This window comes from Ahaetulla prasina, chromosome 3 (assembly GCF_028640845.1).
Source record: "Ahaetulla prasina isolate Xishuangbanna chromosome 3, ASM2864084v1, whole genome shotgun sequence".
Taxonomy (NCBI): domain Eukaryota; kingdom Metazoa; phylum Chordata; class Lepidosauria; order Squamata; family Colubridae; genus Ahaetulla; species Ahaetulla prasina.
Window position 1 is genome coordinate 40,462,253 of NC_080541.1, and position 17,890 is coordinate 40,480,142.

The window sequence follows — 17,890 nt, forward strand, 5'->3', positions numbered from 1 at the left end:
AACATAACATAATAAGAGTTGGAAGGGACCTTGGAGGTCTTCTAGTCCAACCCCCTGCCCAGGCAGGAAACCCTACACCATTTCAGACAAATGGCTATCCAACATTTTCTTAAAAATTTCCGGTGTTGGTACATTCACAACTTCTGCAGGAAAGTTGTTCCACATATTGATTGTTCTAACTGTCAGGAAATTTCTCCTTAGTTCTAAGTTGCTTCTCTCCTTGATCAGTTTCCACCCATTGCTTCTTGTCCTGCCTTCAGGTGCTTTGGAGAATAGCTTGACTCCCTCTTCTTTGTGACAGCCCCTGAGATATTGGAACACTGCTATCATGTCTCCGCTAGTCCTTTTCGTTAAACTAGACATACCCAGTTCCTGCAACCGTTCTTCATATGTTTTAGTCTCCAGTCCCCTAATCATCTTTGTTGCTCCTCTCTGCACTCTTTCTAGAGTCTCAGCATCTTTTTTACATCACGGCGACCAAAACTGAATGCAGTATTCCAACTTTGCAGTATTCTCAACTTTGTTGAGTTGAGTGTGGCATTTTTAAGCTATTCGAGTAATACAAAGGCACTACTTCTGAGGGCTCTAAAAAACTAGTTTATATCTCACACATCTGGGTGAATAGAGCGATAAGGTTTTATTTTTATTTTAATTATCAGAATTCATGTGTGTCTGACATTTTACCTTGTTTTAACTAGACTTTTATATAATTCTGTCATTGAGGTCCTAAAAATATTTCATCATCCCTGAAAAATATCTTAGGGTTTCCTCTAGTGATATCTGTATTGTATTTTAGAAACATTGAAAGAAAAAAATAATATTGGCGACAAAGCAGTTGTACATCTTAACACATACAGATTTGACTATATGTAATAATGTTCTTTAAATATACATTTTCCACTAATGTACATATTATATTATATGACTAATACTTGTTTTTTATTAAATATTCAAGGTAGCTAAATAAAACAAAATTATGATTTTCCTCTATATAAAAAGAACTGAGATTTTTGCGCTGCTCTTCACCATTATTTACAAGTTTCATATAAAACTGACATTAAATTTAACTATTAGCTTCCCATAGTCATACACATGATATGGGTGGATATCTAAATAAAATAAATAAATATACAAAGAAATAGTAATTTCTAATGCTTTTAGCTGTCACAATACGTTACAGCAAATGAAGAAGAAAAGTTTCCCTACAGGGAAAAGTTAATAGCCAATCTGCTTTAGGAAGTGCATGGAGCCACAGAGGTGAGCATCTTGATCTTGAAAGGTTGACTTTAATGAGAGCTTAAGACTCCTGTGTCTTTGAAAATTAAGGTTAAGTGAATAGGCCAAAAAGATGAACTAAGTTATTGACAGAAGTAGAGATCTCAGGAGCCCCTATTCGAACTTCCTAATTCCATTTCCAGCATTTATTCATCACTGTTTACAATTAACATATATGTAAAAAAAAATGAACATTTTAAATACTTACTGTCATAAGCAGTTTTTCCACACAATCAGGTGACACACTGTGCAAATGAGTCAGATGCAATTGCAGATGCATTTTGTTGCTCAGGACATCCTGACAAAGGGGACAGCAGATCACAGGCTGCATAGAATGTTGTGACAAAACATGCATCTGTATACGATTTGGGTCCCTGCTATTGTAGTTACAATAAGGGCACTGGTAAAACTGGAAAAAAAAACACCATAAATTCAGATTATTAGACAAATAAATTGGAAAAAAATGACTTATTACTACTATAAATACTACATTTTCTTCAAGAAAAAAATGAATAATGCTTCTTCTGCTTCTTCTAGTCAATCTCTCATGGTAACAATATTTTCTGGGAATTTATCATCATTTTCACATTTTTAATGCCTCAAAAACAGTTTAATTTTACATGAAAAAGAAGTAACATGGTGGTTTATCTGCAGCCTATTCATTAGAGAGTACATGTTTGGGGGTATAGGTAAGTAAAATTCTTGGACTTCATACCTTCAGTACACATACCCAAGTCCACACAATTATTATTGATCTGAAACAATCCACTACTACAGGATAAAAACCTTCTTCAGTGAAAGTTATGGACTATAATATATCATTTTATCATAATCTATCATGCTGGTCTTCAGAAATGCTGCCCTATAAATTGCCAGTTGTGAGACCATGATTTTGAAGATAGACTCATGGGATCAATTGGGACAATAGCTATTGTATCAGCCTCTCTGCTGCACAGCAACTTGCTTGCCTACACTGCTGGAACTCATTTCAGGATTGGCCATGGACTTTCCAAGGCTTATGATTTTAGGGACCTTCAATTAGCTATCCCGGGACAGACCTTAAAAACAGCCCAGGAGTTCATTGGCCATCAATCAGTCACTCATGGCCTGACTTGAAACAGTGGTCACACTCTGTCAGAACAATGGCAACATGATCTGAGGGGAGAACTATTTTCAGCCCCTCTGTCATGGTCAGATCATGCTCTGGTAACTTTGATATTCTTTTATGTTACCCTGTTATGCAGGCATATAGGACATACAGTATGCATCAATCCACTGCCAGCAACTGATGAACCTGATGGAGTTCCAAAGGACTGGGGTTACTATCTGAGATTCTGCTGCAAAGCCCAATGATGTGGACAGGATCCTCAGGACTGTAAGTACAGTCATCTGTGAATAGATCCATGCCCCCCTGGTTAGTTAAGGCTACCCAGCACATGACATGTGGTGGGTCCTAGTGATGGTTAATTCATCCTTGAGTCATGGGGTGTATCTGGGCAATTTAAAGAAGTACCAGTGCTCCCTTTTCTCAACAAGCCATTCTTGGATTCCATAGTTCTGGATAATTTTTGTCCAGTCTCCCACCTCCCCTTTTTACTGGAAGATGGATAAGAAAGTAGTAATACTGCAGCTCCAGAAAATCCAGGATGAGACAGATTATCTTGATCCCTTCCAGTTAAGTTTCAGGTTGACTGGGATAGAAAAAGCATTGCTCATCTTGGGCGACCTCTAGCAGGATTGGGGCCTCTCAGTGGCCTTGGATACTATCAACCTTGATATTCTTTGGGGTCAGCTTTGGAACTGGAGGTGGGGCAAAATTTTGTGCTGGTTCACCTCCTTCCTCTGAGATTAGTCCCAGCAAATGTGGATATGGGGTGAAAGCTACTTACCTTCCTTACCGGTCTGGAAGTGCACGTGTCGCATGTGTGAGCTCGCTTCGCTCATACATGTGCATCACATGCATGCACAGACCGTCTGTGCATGTGCAAAAACATTTGTGCATGTGCAGGTTAAAAATACATTACTTCTTAGTTAAAATGGGTGGGCAGCGCTTTGCTCTGCCATTGCTACCGGATTGCCGAACTACTGGTCATGATCTCTACCAGATCACGCAATCCGGTCCGATCTGGGAGCATTTTACCCCTGGGAAAAGAGGTCCAGCCTCTTTGTGGATGCTACAGGGCTCAGTACTATCTACATTCTTTTTTAGCTTCTAATCTTACCTCTGTTGAGTAAAATTATTGGTCACCATGGGCTGACCTTAACTCTGGGGACAATATCATCAATATGCAAATAACATTCAGCTGTATATCTCTATCTCAGGTGAAGTAAGTGATGCTGTGGATGCTCTTTTACTGTGCTTAGAGGTTATTAGGGTCTGGGGAACAACAGGCTTCAAATAAACTTTGTTAAGAACAAGTGGTGGTGGTAGGGGGCTCCTCTGTATCCAGGAGTTTGCCATATTTGGTTTGTACTGTCCCAGACAAATCCAGTACGTAATTTGGGGGTTCCCCTGGAGTCATGACTCCTGCTTGAGAAACAGGTGACAGCCATGTTTCAGGCCTTTGCCGGATGTTACGTTGTACATCCTTTCTGGATCAAGAACACCTTCTTTCAGTCATTCATGCTCTGATCATCTCCATATAAATTATGTACTCTATATAGGGCTAGCCTTGAAGAGTATCTGGAAGCTGCAGCTAGTGCAGAATACAGGCAGTTTTGTGTGTGTTCTAGGTTTTGCATGTAACATCTTAGCAACGTGAGTTGCCTATGCTGCCAGTTTGCTTCCAATTCAAGGTGCTGATTATCACCTTTAAAACCTTACAGGGCATCGGGACAAGTTATCTGAAGAACTGTCTTGTCCTAATTATGTCAATCTGTTTCACCCAGTCAAGCAAGAAGGGTGTACTGCAGACCCCACCAGAGGTGGTATTCAGCAGATTCTGATCAGTTCGGGAGAACTGGTAGCGGAAATTTTGAGTAGTTCAGAAAACTGGTAAATACCACCTCTGACTGGCCCCGCCCCCATCTATGCTCTGCCTCCCAAGTCCCAGCTGATTGGGAGGAAATGGGGATTTTACAGTATCCCTCTCTTGCCACATCCACAAAGCCATGCCATGCCCACAAAGCCACATCCACAGAACCGGTAGTAAAAAAATTTGAATCACACCACTGGACCCCTCCCAACAAAATTTTGATGGGTGAGGTTTAGGAAGAGAGTCTTATATGCTATTTCCTCTGCCCTGTGGAAATTTTGCCCCCAGAGGTATGGTGGGCCACTTATTCTGCTGGCCTTCCAGAAGAATGTCAAGACCTGGCTCTGCTAATTGGCATGAAGATCTAAGAGTGACCTGCAAATCTGATGATGGTTAGGGCATTCCCTCTATCTGTTTAATTTTTTAATCAATTTTTTGTCCAGTTTTTTTAACTTTGTTTTAATCTATGTGTCTTTATATGGATGTATGACTTTTATTTGTAAACTACCCAGTGTCACTTAAGAGAGAGGGGGTGTATACATTTGATAAGTAAGTAAGTAAGTGTAAATTATAGTTCATTATCTGTTGCAGACAGATTTGTTTATCTTTCCAATCCAGGGCTGACAGACAACAACTGGCCCAAAATCATCCAGCCAGTTTCTATGCCTAGGTATGGGCTAGAACGGCTTCTTCCCACTGCTAATCCAGCATTTTATATATAGACACTTTAATATCCTGCTATATTTCAAATTCTGTATAGAGGTCATCTTGAAATAAAGGTTAGCTCAGAAGGATTACTTGACAGTATCAGCTACTGGGAAAAAAGTACACTTTATTCAAAATTTGGGTTTCATAATTATTATCCCAAGAACTTTTTTTCCTTCTAAGCATCTGTTTACTAGTTGCTGTTTCATTTTGATTTCCAGGTAGTCAAAAAAATACAGCAATCATATATTGTAATACTGTGATTAATAATCTGGTTTGGAAATATTAGTTTCATATGCTTAGCTGAAAAACATTTTATGGCTCATTGCAACCTGCATAAATAAAGTCCATGATGAATTAAAGTATTTCACTAAAATTGTTCATAAATAAAGCCCTAAGATAGAAACATTGTAATAATACTTTTTACCTGGTCATGACCAAACTTATTTTCATCAGAATATTTGGTCTTTTTGGGTGGACCATCTTCTTTAGTTGGAAGTAGTGGTTGTTCCCCTGCTGCAATATTTACTTTTGGTTCCTTCTCTGGTGTGTTTATTCCTGCTTCCAAAACAACATGCAAGAATATATTATAAATAGCTACGATTGTCATTAGATCTTATGCTATGACCTATAAAAGTCTTTTAAATATTGTAGGTTTTCATCTTACAGCAGAACTCTTTTTGAAACTGAACAGGTACAAAGGTGACAGCCCACTTATCTCTGAAGCAGAGCAAACTCTATAAATACATTAAAAATGTACTCTTCTCTCTTGTTTAGCTAACCTTATGCTGCCCTAAACAGTAATCAATAACTAGATCTCTCTAGTATTTCACTCGGAAATTTTACACCACATTACGCAAAATCAAATCATAGCCTCAGTTCTTGCTCCAAAATAATTAATTTCCAAACATTCTTCTTTTCGCTGTATCTAATTAAGAATATATTTGTCATGTTGTTCAGATAAGATGTCTATTATTCCCAATTATTGCAAAACATATAATAAATATTGAGTCGAATACATTTTTCATCATACCTCTAGAAGACTACTGAAATCAATGGGACTTAAGTTATTCATGACTAATTAAATCCCACTGATTTCAATAGATATAATATAGGCATAACCATATTACAATTCATTTAAAAGAAAAAAACACCAGCTTAAGCACACAAAGACAAATAATGCTGATGCAGTGACTTAAAATATGTTTTGTACTTAAATGCTAAATTTAAGTGTGTACTAATAATATAATTAATATCCAGCATGAGCTAGCTTCTTAATGTAGCCGGGTTAGTACACATCAAAGAAAAGAATGCAATTATAATTTCCTAGATCATAAGAAAATTCTTTGCCGCCTCAATTTGTAGAGTAGTCTCTTTTGCTAGGCTGGATATTTCAACAGCATTGGGTAGTCTGGTCACATACATCTCACGACAAACACAAAACCTCATTTACCAACCATTCCAATCTCATCATAGTGTGGCATCATCTGACCTTTTTTCTGTTGTTTATTATGAGTATTTCTAATTTTAACTTTCAATTTTCACCATCTTCCAGTCAATTTGCAACTAAATTATTTCCAGGGTGAGGACACTATCACTGGACAACTGGGTGCAAATACATCTTGAAGTGCAATGACGCTAAACCATTGATTGCTATCAGATCCAACATAAATATATTGTCGAAGGGAGACGCATGAAGGATCTTGATTTTTAAAATCCACACAGAGTTCACATAAATGAACAAACTGACCTTACTGTCTAATGTCTTAGTTTTAATTTTAAAATAGGGTCATGACTGTCACTGATGAAAAGCTTGCAGAATACTTATAACGAACAGAAAGCGTATTGGTGGAGAGAGGAACAGAATAAATCTTTCTATTAAAAAATACTTTTTATTTGAAAAATAACAGAAACCCTGCAAGAATAAGTACATTCAGAAACAGCAAAATATATTGAATGTGAAATCTTCAAAATATATAAATACATTTTATTAGAAATACATTAAAATTGACAGTACTATATATTTCAGTGTATTATTTCCTTTATTAAATTTAGGAAACAGAATTAGTGAAACTTTAAAAATAAAGCTAGAATTTTAGATTGATTAAAGATCAAGATTATTCAAATAAATTGCAAATGGAAAAAGCCTTGTTTGGATTTCTTTTATAAAGGTTTAAGGTTTTCAGAATCTTAAGGGTCTAGGAGGTTAAAGCATTTTAAATATTAATAATCATGTTTTAAAACCAAAAAAATCCATCTCTTATACCAATCATTTTACCCTTAAATTAGATTAGCACAGCAAAGTATTTTCCTTATTAAAATGCATTAAAATGCCCTAAGCTGTGTAGGCAGCAGCAAAATGGTATGAATAACATTTGGGGATGCTTTGTGCACTGTCTCACATCCCATTCCTTTGCCTCTTCTCTGATTATGGGATTCAGGACTCCCAAAGGACTACATTGAAAGTGTGGGTCAGGAATTCCAAGATCCTTACTCATTTATCCTTTTGTATTTGGACTATATCCAGCTTATCCATGAAAGCCAGCTGAGTGATCTTGGGCCACTTACTCTCTCTCAGCCCAACTAACCTCATAGAGGAGTTGTTGTTGTAGGGGAAATAAGAAGAGGAAGATATGTTTGCTGCGTTGAGTTATTTGTAAAAATAATAAAGGTGGGATACAAACTTGTTCTGTCTAAGAATTGTGATTATCATGTAGGGTATAAATATTAGGCTGAGGCATGCTTAAAAAATGATTCAGACAATAATGTATCAGAGTAACATTTCACTTTAAAGTAGTGGTGATATTTTTCAGGTTTCTGGGAAAGGCAACCAATGCTTATTGAAAGCCACAATTAAAGCCACATCTTTATTGCAACTCAATAAAGCAGTTACATTTTCCTTTAGGTTTACATGAATCATCATCACATATGTCACAAGTATCAATTGTTCACTTTATTTTCTTTGAAAAACCCGGCTGCATTATACTTCAATGACATTAATTTTCAGATTCATACTCCTTATTGCATAAAATCAGTCTAATACTGTATTTTCTGCAAACTATTTAGATTCTAAACCAACAATAGCATATCGTCTATATAAAAAAAATCAAGTACATCAACAAGTCCAACCAACATACTTCTAATGTCATCAGAAGGGATGCTGCTCTTCTGCACATTCAAAATAATCACTTCCTAATCTTTAAACATACAACTGTCTAATAAAGTCCAAATTAATAAAGAAACAAATTATTTACATTTTCTTATACAATACAAGGCAGCAGCTCAAGCTAAAGCATTTCTTAATCCCCATCCAACTCCCCACCCCCAAATTCTTTTCTATCATCTGGAGTTTATTTCTATCCATTATGTTCTCAGGATTGAATACCACAAAATACTTTTTGTATAATAGATTTTATATTAATGGGGGGGGGAGTGAGTTCCTTTCGTAAAATGCAATGGTCAATGCTATTAATGCTCTGCCAGTGATGCTTTATTACTTGAGATGGGCAGCATATAAATTTGATAAATAAATAAATGCATACATACATACAACTATGTCAGAAACTTTTCCATCATGAAGCTTCAAAAGTAATTAGACATTATCTAAATAAGATTTATTCAGAATTTCCAGGCACTGACAACTTACCACACATACTAAAAAGTATAAACCATTTCTGATACTGATCGTTTTTAGAATCACTATGTTTGTTTTTTTAAGAAGAGGTGGCCTACATCTCCTTCATAGGGCAAGTACCACACCTTTCTTCCGAAAGGCAATAACTATCCTCAAAATTGAGATTTAGAACCCTGTTTTGATGTGCCAATGGGTGACTCAGTTCTTCAAACAATGTGCAAAGTGTGGATTTTTGCTCACATAAGAACAAAGCCAAAAAAACTCCAGCCTGAAGATGATGAGTAAGATCTCATCGAAACGTTGCCTAAATACTTTCAATCTTACACGGGAAAAGACCCGAACATACTAAAACCTGCATATATATATACCCATGAAAACCTACAAAAACATATATATAATTATACACACACACACACACACACACACACACGTATGTATACATACACACACACACAAACTATATATATATTGCTCCCAGAAGCACGAAGCTGAAGCCTGAAGATGACGAATGAGACTTCGTCGAAACGTCGCCAAGACACTTCCAATTTTACACGGGAGAAAATCCGAACAACCAAAGACCTATATACAAACACCCGTGAAAACCTCAGAAAACAAATATATATATATATATATATATATATAATTATACATATATATAGTTATATATATTGTTTTATATATAGTATAAATAGTTTATATATATATATATATATATATATATATATATATATATATATATATATATATATATAGCTATATATATATAGTTTTATATATAGTTTTATATATGTGTGTGAGTCTATATGTGTTACAATAACCTACCATTGCCACATCATGTTAGCCAATATTCAAAAGAATTCCACCAATTCAGACTGCAGGCATAAATTTGTTTTGCCATTACTACTCTCCCCTCAAAAAAGTTTATATTTTAATCAGCTTCTTTTCAGATTTTTTGCCATGTGCATTTCATCTATTGTCGTGTGTGTTTCATTGCAACCAGTTCTTCAAAAAACAAGATGATGGTCAGGCAATGCCTATAGAAAAAAGGGTGCTTGGGTTAAATTGTATTTATAGCCTGAGCCAGAACTGCTGGACATGGCAGCTGGAAATTTCCTTTGAGACAGTCAGATTCCATTAGGATTCCTGAGCCTTCAAAGGAGATTATTTCTAGTATGTTTCCAACCACTTTAGAAGGTCAGAAATCTCTGAAAATGCAGAGTGATATTTCCATATGACAGAACAGTGGTCACTCCCTCTGGCAGGAGAAGCCAAGTGGAAGCAATTAAAGTTCGAGGAAAGTGAAACATAGGAAGTAGAGATAGTGAAAATTACTCATACAAGACTGTTTATATGGCAGTTGTTGGGTATGACACAAACATGGATATGTTTGCTGCTTTGAGTTATTTCTAATAATAAAAATGTGGGATGCAAACAAATAAATAAAATCTGCATTGTCTCACTTACAAATGTCTTATGAATGACCATTATTTATGAATAATTTTCACTGTTATCACTGTTGTATGTAAAGAAAGAGGGAGCTAGAACTACCTGATTTAAAATTGTATTTTGCAGCTTGTTGCTTAATATGAATGAAAGAATGGATGACTTTAAGAAAGAGATGTTATTGGACTTCGAAGGACATGATTTAAGATTTTATTGGCATGGCTATTTGTAGTATGATAAAGGCAAGGTTAATGTACATTTTAAAAATCACTTATTAGACATTCCACATTGACAATTTAGAATTTTAATATTCTTTAATAAATAAAGAATTATATTAAAATCCCTTTATGGATATCACTCCAATTAATTATTATTATTATTATTATTATTATTTTAGAATGGAAATGAAATTTAAGCAAAATGGTTAATTGATGCTGCTTTGTTGAATTTTTTCTGTAAAGCACTATAGAGTGAAATATAAGTCTGCATGCTGTTGCTTATTGCTATGTGGGGTTATGTACAAAGGTGATCATATATTAAAATAATGTAATAAATAAAAATCTTATTACTAAGATGTAGAAACCTTTATTGAAAATAGAAACAGAATGAACAAATTAAAGTTGTTATGAGACAATGGGCAAAAGTAGTAATAATATATAGTTAAGCCAATGGGAGAATATGTGGAAGAAATGGTTGAAATTTACAAAGAATTTTAATTTTAAAAAGAAGTTTTATAAAATGGCCAGTGTATGAAAGCAGATAAACTGTCAAAAATGTACAAGGGAATTTCAAACATTTGTTGAAAATACAATCAGACAGATGGTATATATTTTCATCTTTGGTGGACAGGCAAGAAAGCTAGAAAATACTGACATCAAGTATGTCTTCTAATTCAGAAGATTTGAAAAGTGAATACACAGTTGAAACCAGATGTTTTTCTTTTCTTTAATGGACAAACAAATGGGAACATCTTACATAACTTTGCTTTAGTATATGATAACAGCAGTGAGACTTATATGCACAATGGTGAAAGGACTGATAAATATCTACAATGGAGCAATGATGATAAAGCTCATAGAATTGGCAGAGATGGCAAAATTGACAGTTTTGATTAAAGAAAAGACTGACTTATTTTATTTCTACATGCAAACCATCTTGAATTTTTTGGGAAAAACTTAAAGAAATGAACTGTTGATTTTGGAATTTGATGATTAAAATTATACATGATACATCTAGACAAATGTTAACCTTAGAGCCATGTTGACGAACCTATGGCACACATGCATGCGCAGGGGCATGTGCGGGGCACACGTGCATGTGCAGGGCTGTGCACACATTGCATTTCGGGGTTTGGGCACTTGCTTTGGGCACTCGGTCTGGAAAAGGTTAGCCATCACTGCCCTATAGTAAGTTTGATGCTTTTTCTTTATTCATATCTCTACCAAAGGAGTCAAAATTCATTATTTCTTTATTTTACTTTTCTTTTCTTTAATGGACAAACAAATGGGAACATCTTACATAACTTTGCTTTAGTATATGATAACAGCAGTGAGACTTATATGCACAATGGTGAAAGGACTGATAAATATCTACAATGGAGCAATGATGATAAAGCTCATAGAATTGGCAGAGATGGCAAAATTGACAGTTTTGATTAAAGAAAAGACTGACTTATTTTATTTCTACATGCAAACCATCTTGAATTTTTTGGGAAAAACTTAAAGAAATGAACTGTTGATTTTGGAATTTGATGATTAAAATTATACATGATACATCTAGACAAATGTTAACCTTAGAGCCATGTTGACGAACCTATGGCACACATGCATGCGCAGGGGCATGTGCGGGGCACACGTGCATGTGCAGGGCTGTGCACACATTGCATTTCGGGGTTTGGGCACTTGCTTTGGGCACTCGGTCTGGAAAAGGTTAGCCATCACTGCCCTATAGTAAGTTTGATGCTTTTTCTTTATTCATATCTCTACCAAAGGAGTCAAAATTCATTATTTCTTTATTTTACTTTTCTTTTCTTTAATGGACAAACAAATGGGAACATCTTACATAACTTTGCTTTAGTATATGATAACAGCAGTGAGACTTATATGCACAATGGTGAAAGGACTGATAAATATCTACAATGGAGCAATGATGATAAAGCTCATAGAATTGGCAGAGATGGCAAAATTGACAGTTTTGATTAAAGAAAAGACTGACTTATTTTATTTCTACATGCAAACCATCTTGAATTTTTTGGGAAAAACTTAAAGAAATGAACTGTTGATTTTGGAATTTGATGATTAAAATTATACATGATACATCTAGACAAATGTTAACCTTAGAGCCATGTTGACGAACCTATGGCACACATGCTGAGATGGCACACAACGCCTCCTCTGTGGGCCGTCACCCCAGTTCAGCTATGCCGCGCATGCGTGCGTGCCTCCCGTTGGCCAGATGGTCTTTGGGTCTCTGCCATGCATGAGTAGGGGGAGGGGCGCATGCGGGGGGCCACTTGTGCATGCATGGTGGGTGGAGCACATGCAGGGGGCACACATGCATGCGCAGGGGGCATGTGCGGGGCACACGTGCATGTGCAGGAAGCATGTGCTCATGCATAGGGGGCAGGGCGCATGTGCAGGGGCTGTGCACACATTGCATTTCGGGGGTTTGGGCACTTGCTTTGGGCACTCGGTCTGGAAAAGGTTAGCCATCACTGCCCTATAGTAAGTTTGATGCTTTTTCTTTATTCATATCTCTACCAAAGGAGTCAAAAGTCATTATTTCTTTATTTTACTTTTTCTTTTCTCTTTTGCACTTATATGCTCCTCTGGAAGAAGAACTTCATCTCATTAGCAAGCAGACCCCATTAGCTATAATGCATTGACTGTGTATGCATGGCACGCTTACTCATACTTTAAGTGATTCTTTCTGGATTTCTAAATAAAAATGTGCCGGTCCATCTCATAAGAATGGAATAGTAAATTTTTCTTACATAAACCAGAATTGTGTGATTCATATAATCATCAATTTTATAATTCTTTAATCCTAAAACAACAAAGATTATGAATTTGTTAACTTAAATAAATTATGTTAGTTAAATTTACAAGAGGGAATATCAATCAAATATACAAACTTGTGAAATAAAGCACAACATCCTATAAACACTTGTATTTATAAACTAAAGAACTAGGGCTAGTGCGTCTGACATCAATTACTGTAATTAAAATATACTATAATACTAAAAATTATAGAAGTCAGTATAAGATTCCTTCTAATTAGAATTTAACTAAAGAATAATTTTATTGCACAATAAATGATGAATTTCCATTATTCCTTACATTTAGCACCTTGTTAAGTAGTGTTCCCTTTAGCCATCTCAGAAATTTATTACATTTTCTATGCAAATGTATTAATCTGGATAAATTCCATATTAATTACCACACTGTGTTGAGTTGTAATTTGGATTATAATTAATCTAAAGTGGCACTAGAATTAAATGACAATATAAATGAGGCATTAGAAGACTCTTGTCTTCTAAATCAATATTCAGTAAACATAGTTTTCTTGTTGCCAAGTCTTTGAAAGCCTCCATCTGAGATAAGGAAGGCAATACAGAACAACAATTTATATAAATGCTTGAGCACCAAACATGTTAATCCCTTCTTTTCTAATGCATTATATGCTAAAAAGGGGTGAGAGCACTTTTTTGTCTAGCTTGTTAAGGCTATGATTAACTTGTTGGTTTTCTGGGATTTCTTTGCCAATACTTAATTCAGGAGAAGAAAATCCAAATTAACATTCAATTATACATAAGCAGTTATGCAGTCATTAAACATAGTTGTCAGCTGTGTTGAGAATTAACCTCACTGAATGAATACTTTATATGCAGAATTAATTTAGAGAATTCTATTGTAGGATTCAAAAGGTCAGTTTGAGAATCTGAAATGTGAACTAATTTTTTTCAAGCTTCTTACAAAAGCATCTGCCTTTAGCATCTAAAGGTGTTCCAATGCACCACAGGACAACTGGAGCATAGGTGACGCTAATTAAACTTGAATTATTGTTCATGGAACTTGCTATCTATGTTTCTGAAGTTCACCACTTCTGCCTATTGCCCTATTAAAAATGAACTTAGTCAAAGAACTTAGATGATTTATAACAAATATTTTAGACAGAAAACATCTCAGAAATATAAAGTTTACTTAACAGAGTACAACACAAAGAAGCCCGATGTTTCACAAAAAAAAATTTCTCTTTTTCCATTACACTTCTATAGTAATAAGCCGAAGCAGCATGTCTTTCAATACCGCCTTTAGATTTACCTTCCAAGGAAAGGGCATGTATATTTTAAATAATCCCTACAGACACACTCTGTTATGAACAGTTCTTGATTTCAAAAGCTAAATAGTATCAGTGCTAAGGATATTTCTGAGCAGTGATACACAGCTGACATATATCTATGAGCCAAATCTTTATTTCTTAAATATTACTGAATTTTGCATAAAGAAAAAAAATAGTGTTTTCATACTTCTACTGCTTACAAAGTAAACAATAATTTAGCAGTATCTCTAAGTAATGGTTCATTTAGAGGAAAATAAATCTGCATGTAAAATAATAATTCCTGATTAACTGAATGTCTTTATGGCGAATACAAGCTCTTTTATCTGCTGTTGTCATTTGGATTCAAGGAAAAGATATATGAGCACCTGAAACTAATAGCTTTCAACCTGCTTCAGCACCTCTTCTGCTTCAGTGAATCCAGCATAATATAACTAGGAATAGCGTGCAGCAAAAGTAGCCAATGTAATATTCATTGTGACCATAGATTTCCATCTCATAAATAAAAAGCATGGATGGAGTCACATTTTGCCAAATCAAATACAGAAAAAGCTTTGTGTATCCATGCCAGATGCTGGCCTTGGGTTTGTTTGTGCACAAGTAAATGCCATGACATGGGAGTTCTGTTTTCAAAGACAGTAGCTTTCATTACAGAGCTTTGTATATTCTTAAAGATCAATATTTCCCAGCTCATAATCTGTTTTCAATGATATTTCCTCCTTCTTGGCCAAATCATCTGTAAACCTTTTAATAGATTTTCTGTATTTCTCCCCCCTGTAAATACCAGATAAATGGCCACGTAGAGGGAAGATTCCTGAATCTAAGTGATCATATATCAAGAACAGAAAGCTGATGGAGGGGAGGGGGGGAAGCATTCCCATTGTCTTAGGGCTCTGCAAAGAGATGAAACATGAATGCAGGGGAAATTCCTCAAGTAGTGTGGAATCTTATGAAAAATTAATATGCCATCAGAAGAATACAAGTACAGCTAAGATTAATGAAAGGTGCTTAAAAAAATTACAAGCACACAAACTGATTTGATTAAAAAATAATCTCACTAGTTGTTCTATAATATTCTTCAGCTTATCCACATCTATCCTGTCAGATGGTTATGATTAAAAATAGGTCAATGTCAGGCTACTGATAAAAATCACATGCAAAATACACATGCAATAGATAATACCAGGAATGTCCAGACAGTTTTAAATTAAACAAGCAAACAAACAAACACAACTATTTAATACCCATTTTAAAAGAGAGGAGAAAAAAATCTAGCATCTTACCAGAGTCTTTACTAGCTTTTCTGCCTTCACTTTTATTTCTCTCTTTTTCACATGTGTCTTTATCATCAGCAACAGCCACTGATGAGCTTTTAGTAGACCCTTCTGCATCTTCAATTTGTTCTTCTGCGAATGAGCATTAAAAAAATGACAAAAAAGCTAGCTTAGGGACCATTCAACATGAGGTGTAAATATGATCTTTAATAAGATCAGGATTACATTTAATGAGACATTGTCAGAAATTGAAAGAAGGACACTTAAAAAGACATCAGATATCAATTATTAATAATCTGGGTTGTTATGGTGCAGCCCGGGAACCATATTTTTTAAACATACAGTGATAACTAGAGCTACAGAACAAGTAGATCGTATCGGCTACAAATAGTATATTACTATCAGCAGTACTAAAGTAATATATTCAACATAATAATAATATATAGCAGTGTATTTGAGAAACCCCTCAAAAAAATAAATCTGATTAGAATCAATACATTTGCTAATGTAAGTCTGTAAATACAATATGAGATCTCACATTTCTTCTTCAGGAGGAACCAGTTGGGGTAAATGAAACATCTTGGCATATTGCCTTTTAAAAAAGTGACCTTACTTACACCTCACTTACATGTTCACACCAGCTAGATTACATGAAAATCTTCACAGTAACTCAACCCAATTTAATTATTCAGTAAATCTTAGCTATGTTGCTACTAGTGGATTAATCTTTTTATGCAGTTAACTTCTAGGCTAAGGCCATGTAGCACTAATCCGTGAAAGGCCTACTGTTCCTTTTCATCTTGTGATCATTTGTCTGTGACTGTGCTGATGTCACATTTTAATGAATTTTAGCAATCTGAGTAATGCCAGATAACCAGACTTGCAACTCCCTACAGCATAGCATGCTGTTTTCATCACAATACGAGAAAGAAAGAAAGAAAGAAAGGAAGGAAGGAAGGAAGGAAGGAAGGAAGGAAGGAAGGAAGGAAGGAAGGAAGGAAGGAAGGAAGGAAGATTTCAGTGCAGGATGGGAGAAGGTGATCAAATGGGATTCAAAACACCAGGCTGCTCAATTTCATAAAGTCTTTAATGACCATATAAATTAACACTGGAAAGGCAAAGGGTCACAGACACACATTTGCATACACGCCTCTATTCACTTTTGATAAGGAGAGCCTTTTTTTTGCTTGGGGAATATGATACAATTAACCCTTCAGATTCCATACAAAATGCAGCTACCAACATTTTAAGTGTCAAGCATTAACTCAAAATTACACACTACATAAAATTTTCATTGTAAATGCTATAGTGATTGAAAGGGGAAATTGTGGCCCCTTCCACCCCCCATGTTTTATTAATAACATTCTGACAGCAGAATGAAATATCCTCTGTCATGTGGAGCAGCTGAGCACAGAAAAATTGCTACTTAGTGTTTTACTTGCAGTGGAGCTGAATCTACAAGGAAACAATTGAAGCCACTATCAAGCTACCATAGGCGATATAAATGGAAAGAAAGAAATAGATATAGTGGGATATTTTGCATTAATTTCTTGAATACGCTATGCTGCAAGCTACATATCAGCAGCTTTTTGGAGAGAAATATTTCCGAGAACCAGAAACATTAGGAAATGGGGGGGGGGGAAACCCTGTCTTCCTTAAAAATGTAGATGTAATAATAATCAGCAATGAATGGAATAAACAATTCCTTTGGTATTAGCATGCTTATTTCTCCCCCTCCTCTCTCTGTGGTATAACTAATCAAACACTGTAAGGTTCCTAGTCACAGCTGGAAACAATGCTGTGTTTATTAAGGGTGATGGGAGGGCACAGTCTGCGATGCTGTACGCTTATGATTGTGACTAGACTGTGCTATGTTAATGCAAATAGATATAGAAAGAGAGATGTGTGCACAATGCGCATATTGCCCATCTAGTCAAAACTCATGGTCTAACACAACCTATGGCAATTCCACGCTGAATATGCTCACAGATGGGCAGATTTCCTCCCCCTTCTCTTGTTTTACCAGTCCATCCCCAGCTGGGAAAGAAAACGACATGTCAAAACAAGACGGAGCATCCTTATTTTGAAGGAGCATAAATGCTGTCAGAATAAGCATGAATAAAATGGCGTATGTGTGCACGGGCGTGCTTGCAGAGTCTAGACCAGGGAAAAATAAGGAATATTTTTTTTTTTTTAAAAAAGAACAGCGACACTGTCATCATCTGGGTCTCATCAGACAATTTTAG

At 35.6% G+C, this 17,890-nt stretch overlaps 1 protein-coding gene across 4 annotated transcripts in view; it reads right to left on the reverse strand.

Annotated features, from left to right (window-relative positions):
* ZFHX4 (zinc finger homeobox 4) overlaps positions 1 to 17,890 on the reverse strand; it is a 206,346-nt gene that overhangs the window by 19,619 nt on the left and 168,837 nt on the right. For 3 of the 4 annotated variants that reach the window (XM_058176900.1, XM_058176903.1, XM_058176902.1), the window contains exons 5-7: positions 15,654 to 15,776; positions 5,383 to 5,516; positions 1,484 to 1,684 (exon numbers count right to left, since the gene is read on the reverse strand). In XM_058176900.1, the coding sequence (XP_058032883.1) occupies positions 1,484 to 1,684; positions 5,383 to 5,516; positions 15,654 to 15,776 (458 nt within the window). The remainder of the gene's footprint in view (positions 1 to 1,483; positions 1,685 to 5,382; positions 5,517 to 15,653; positions 15,777 to 17,890) is intronic. The other variant, XM_058176904.1, reaches the window with a different exon arrangement.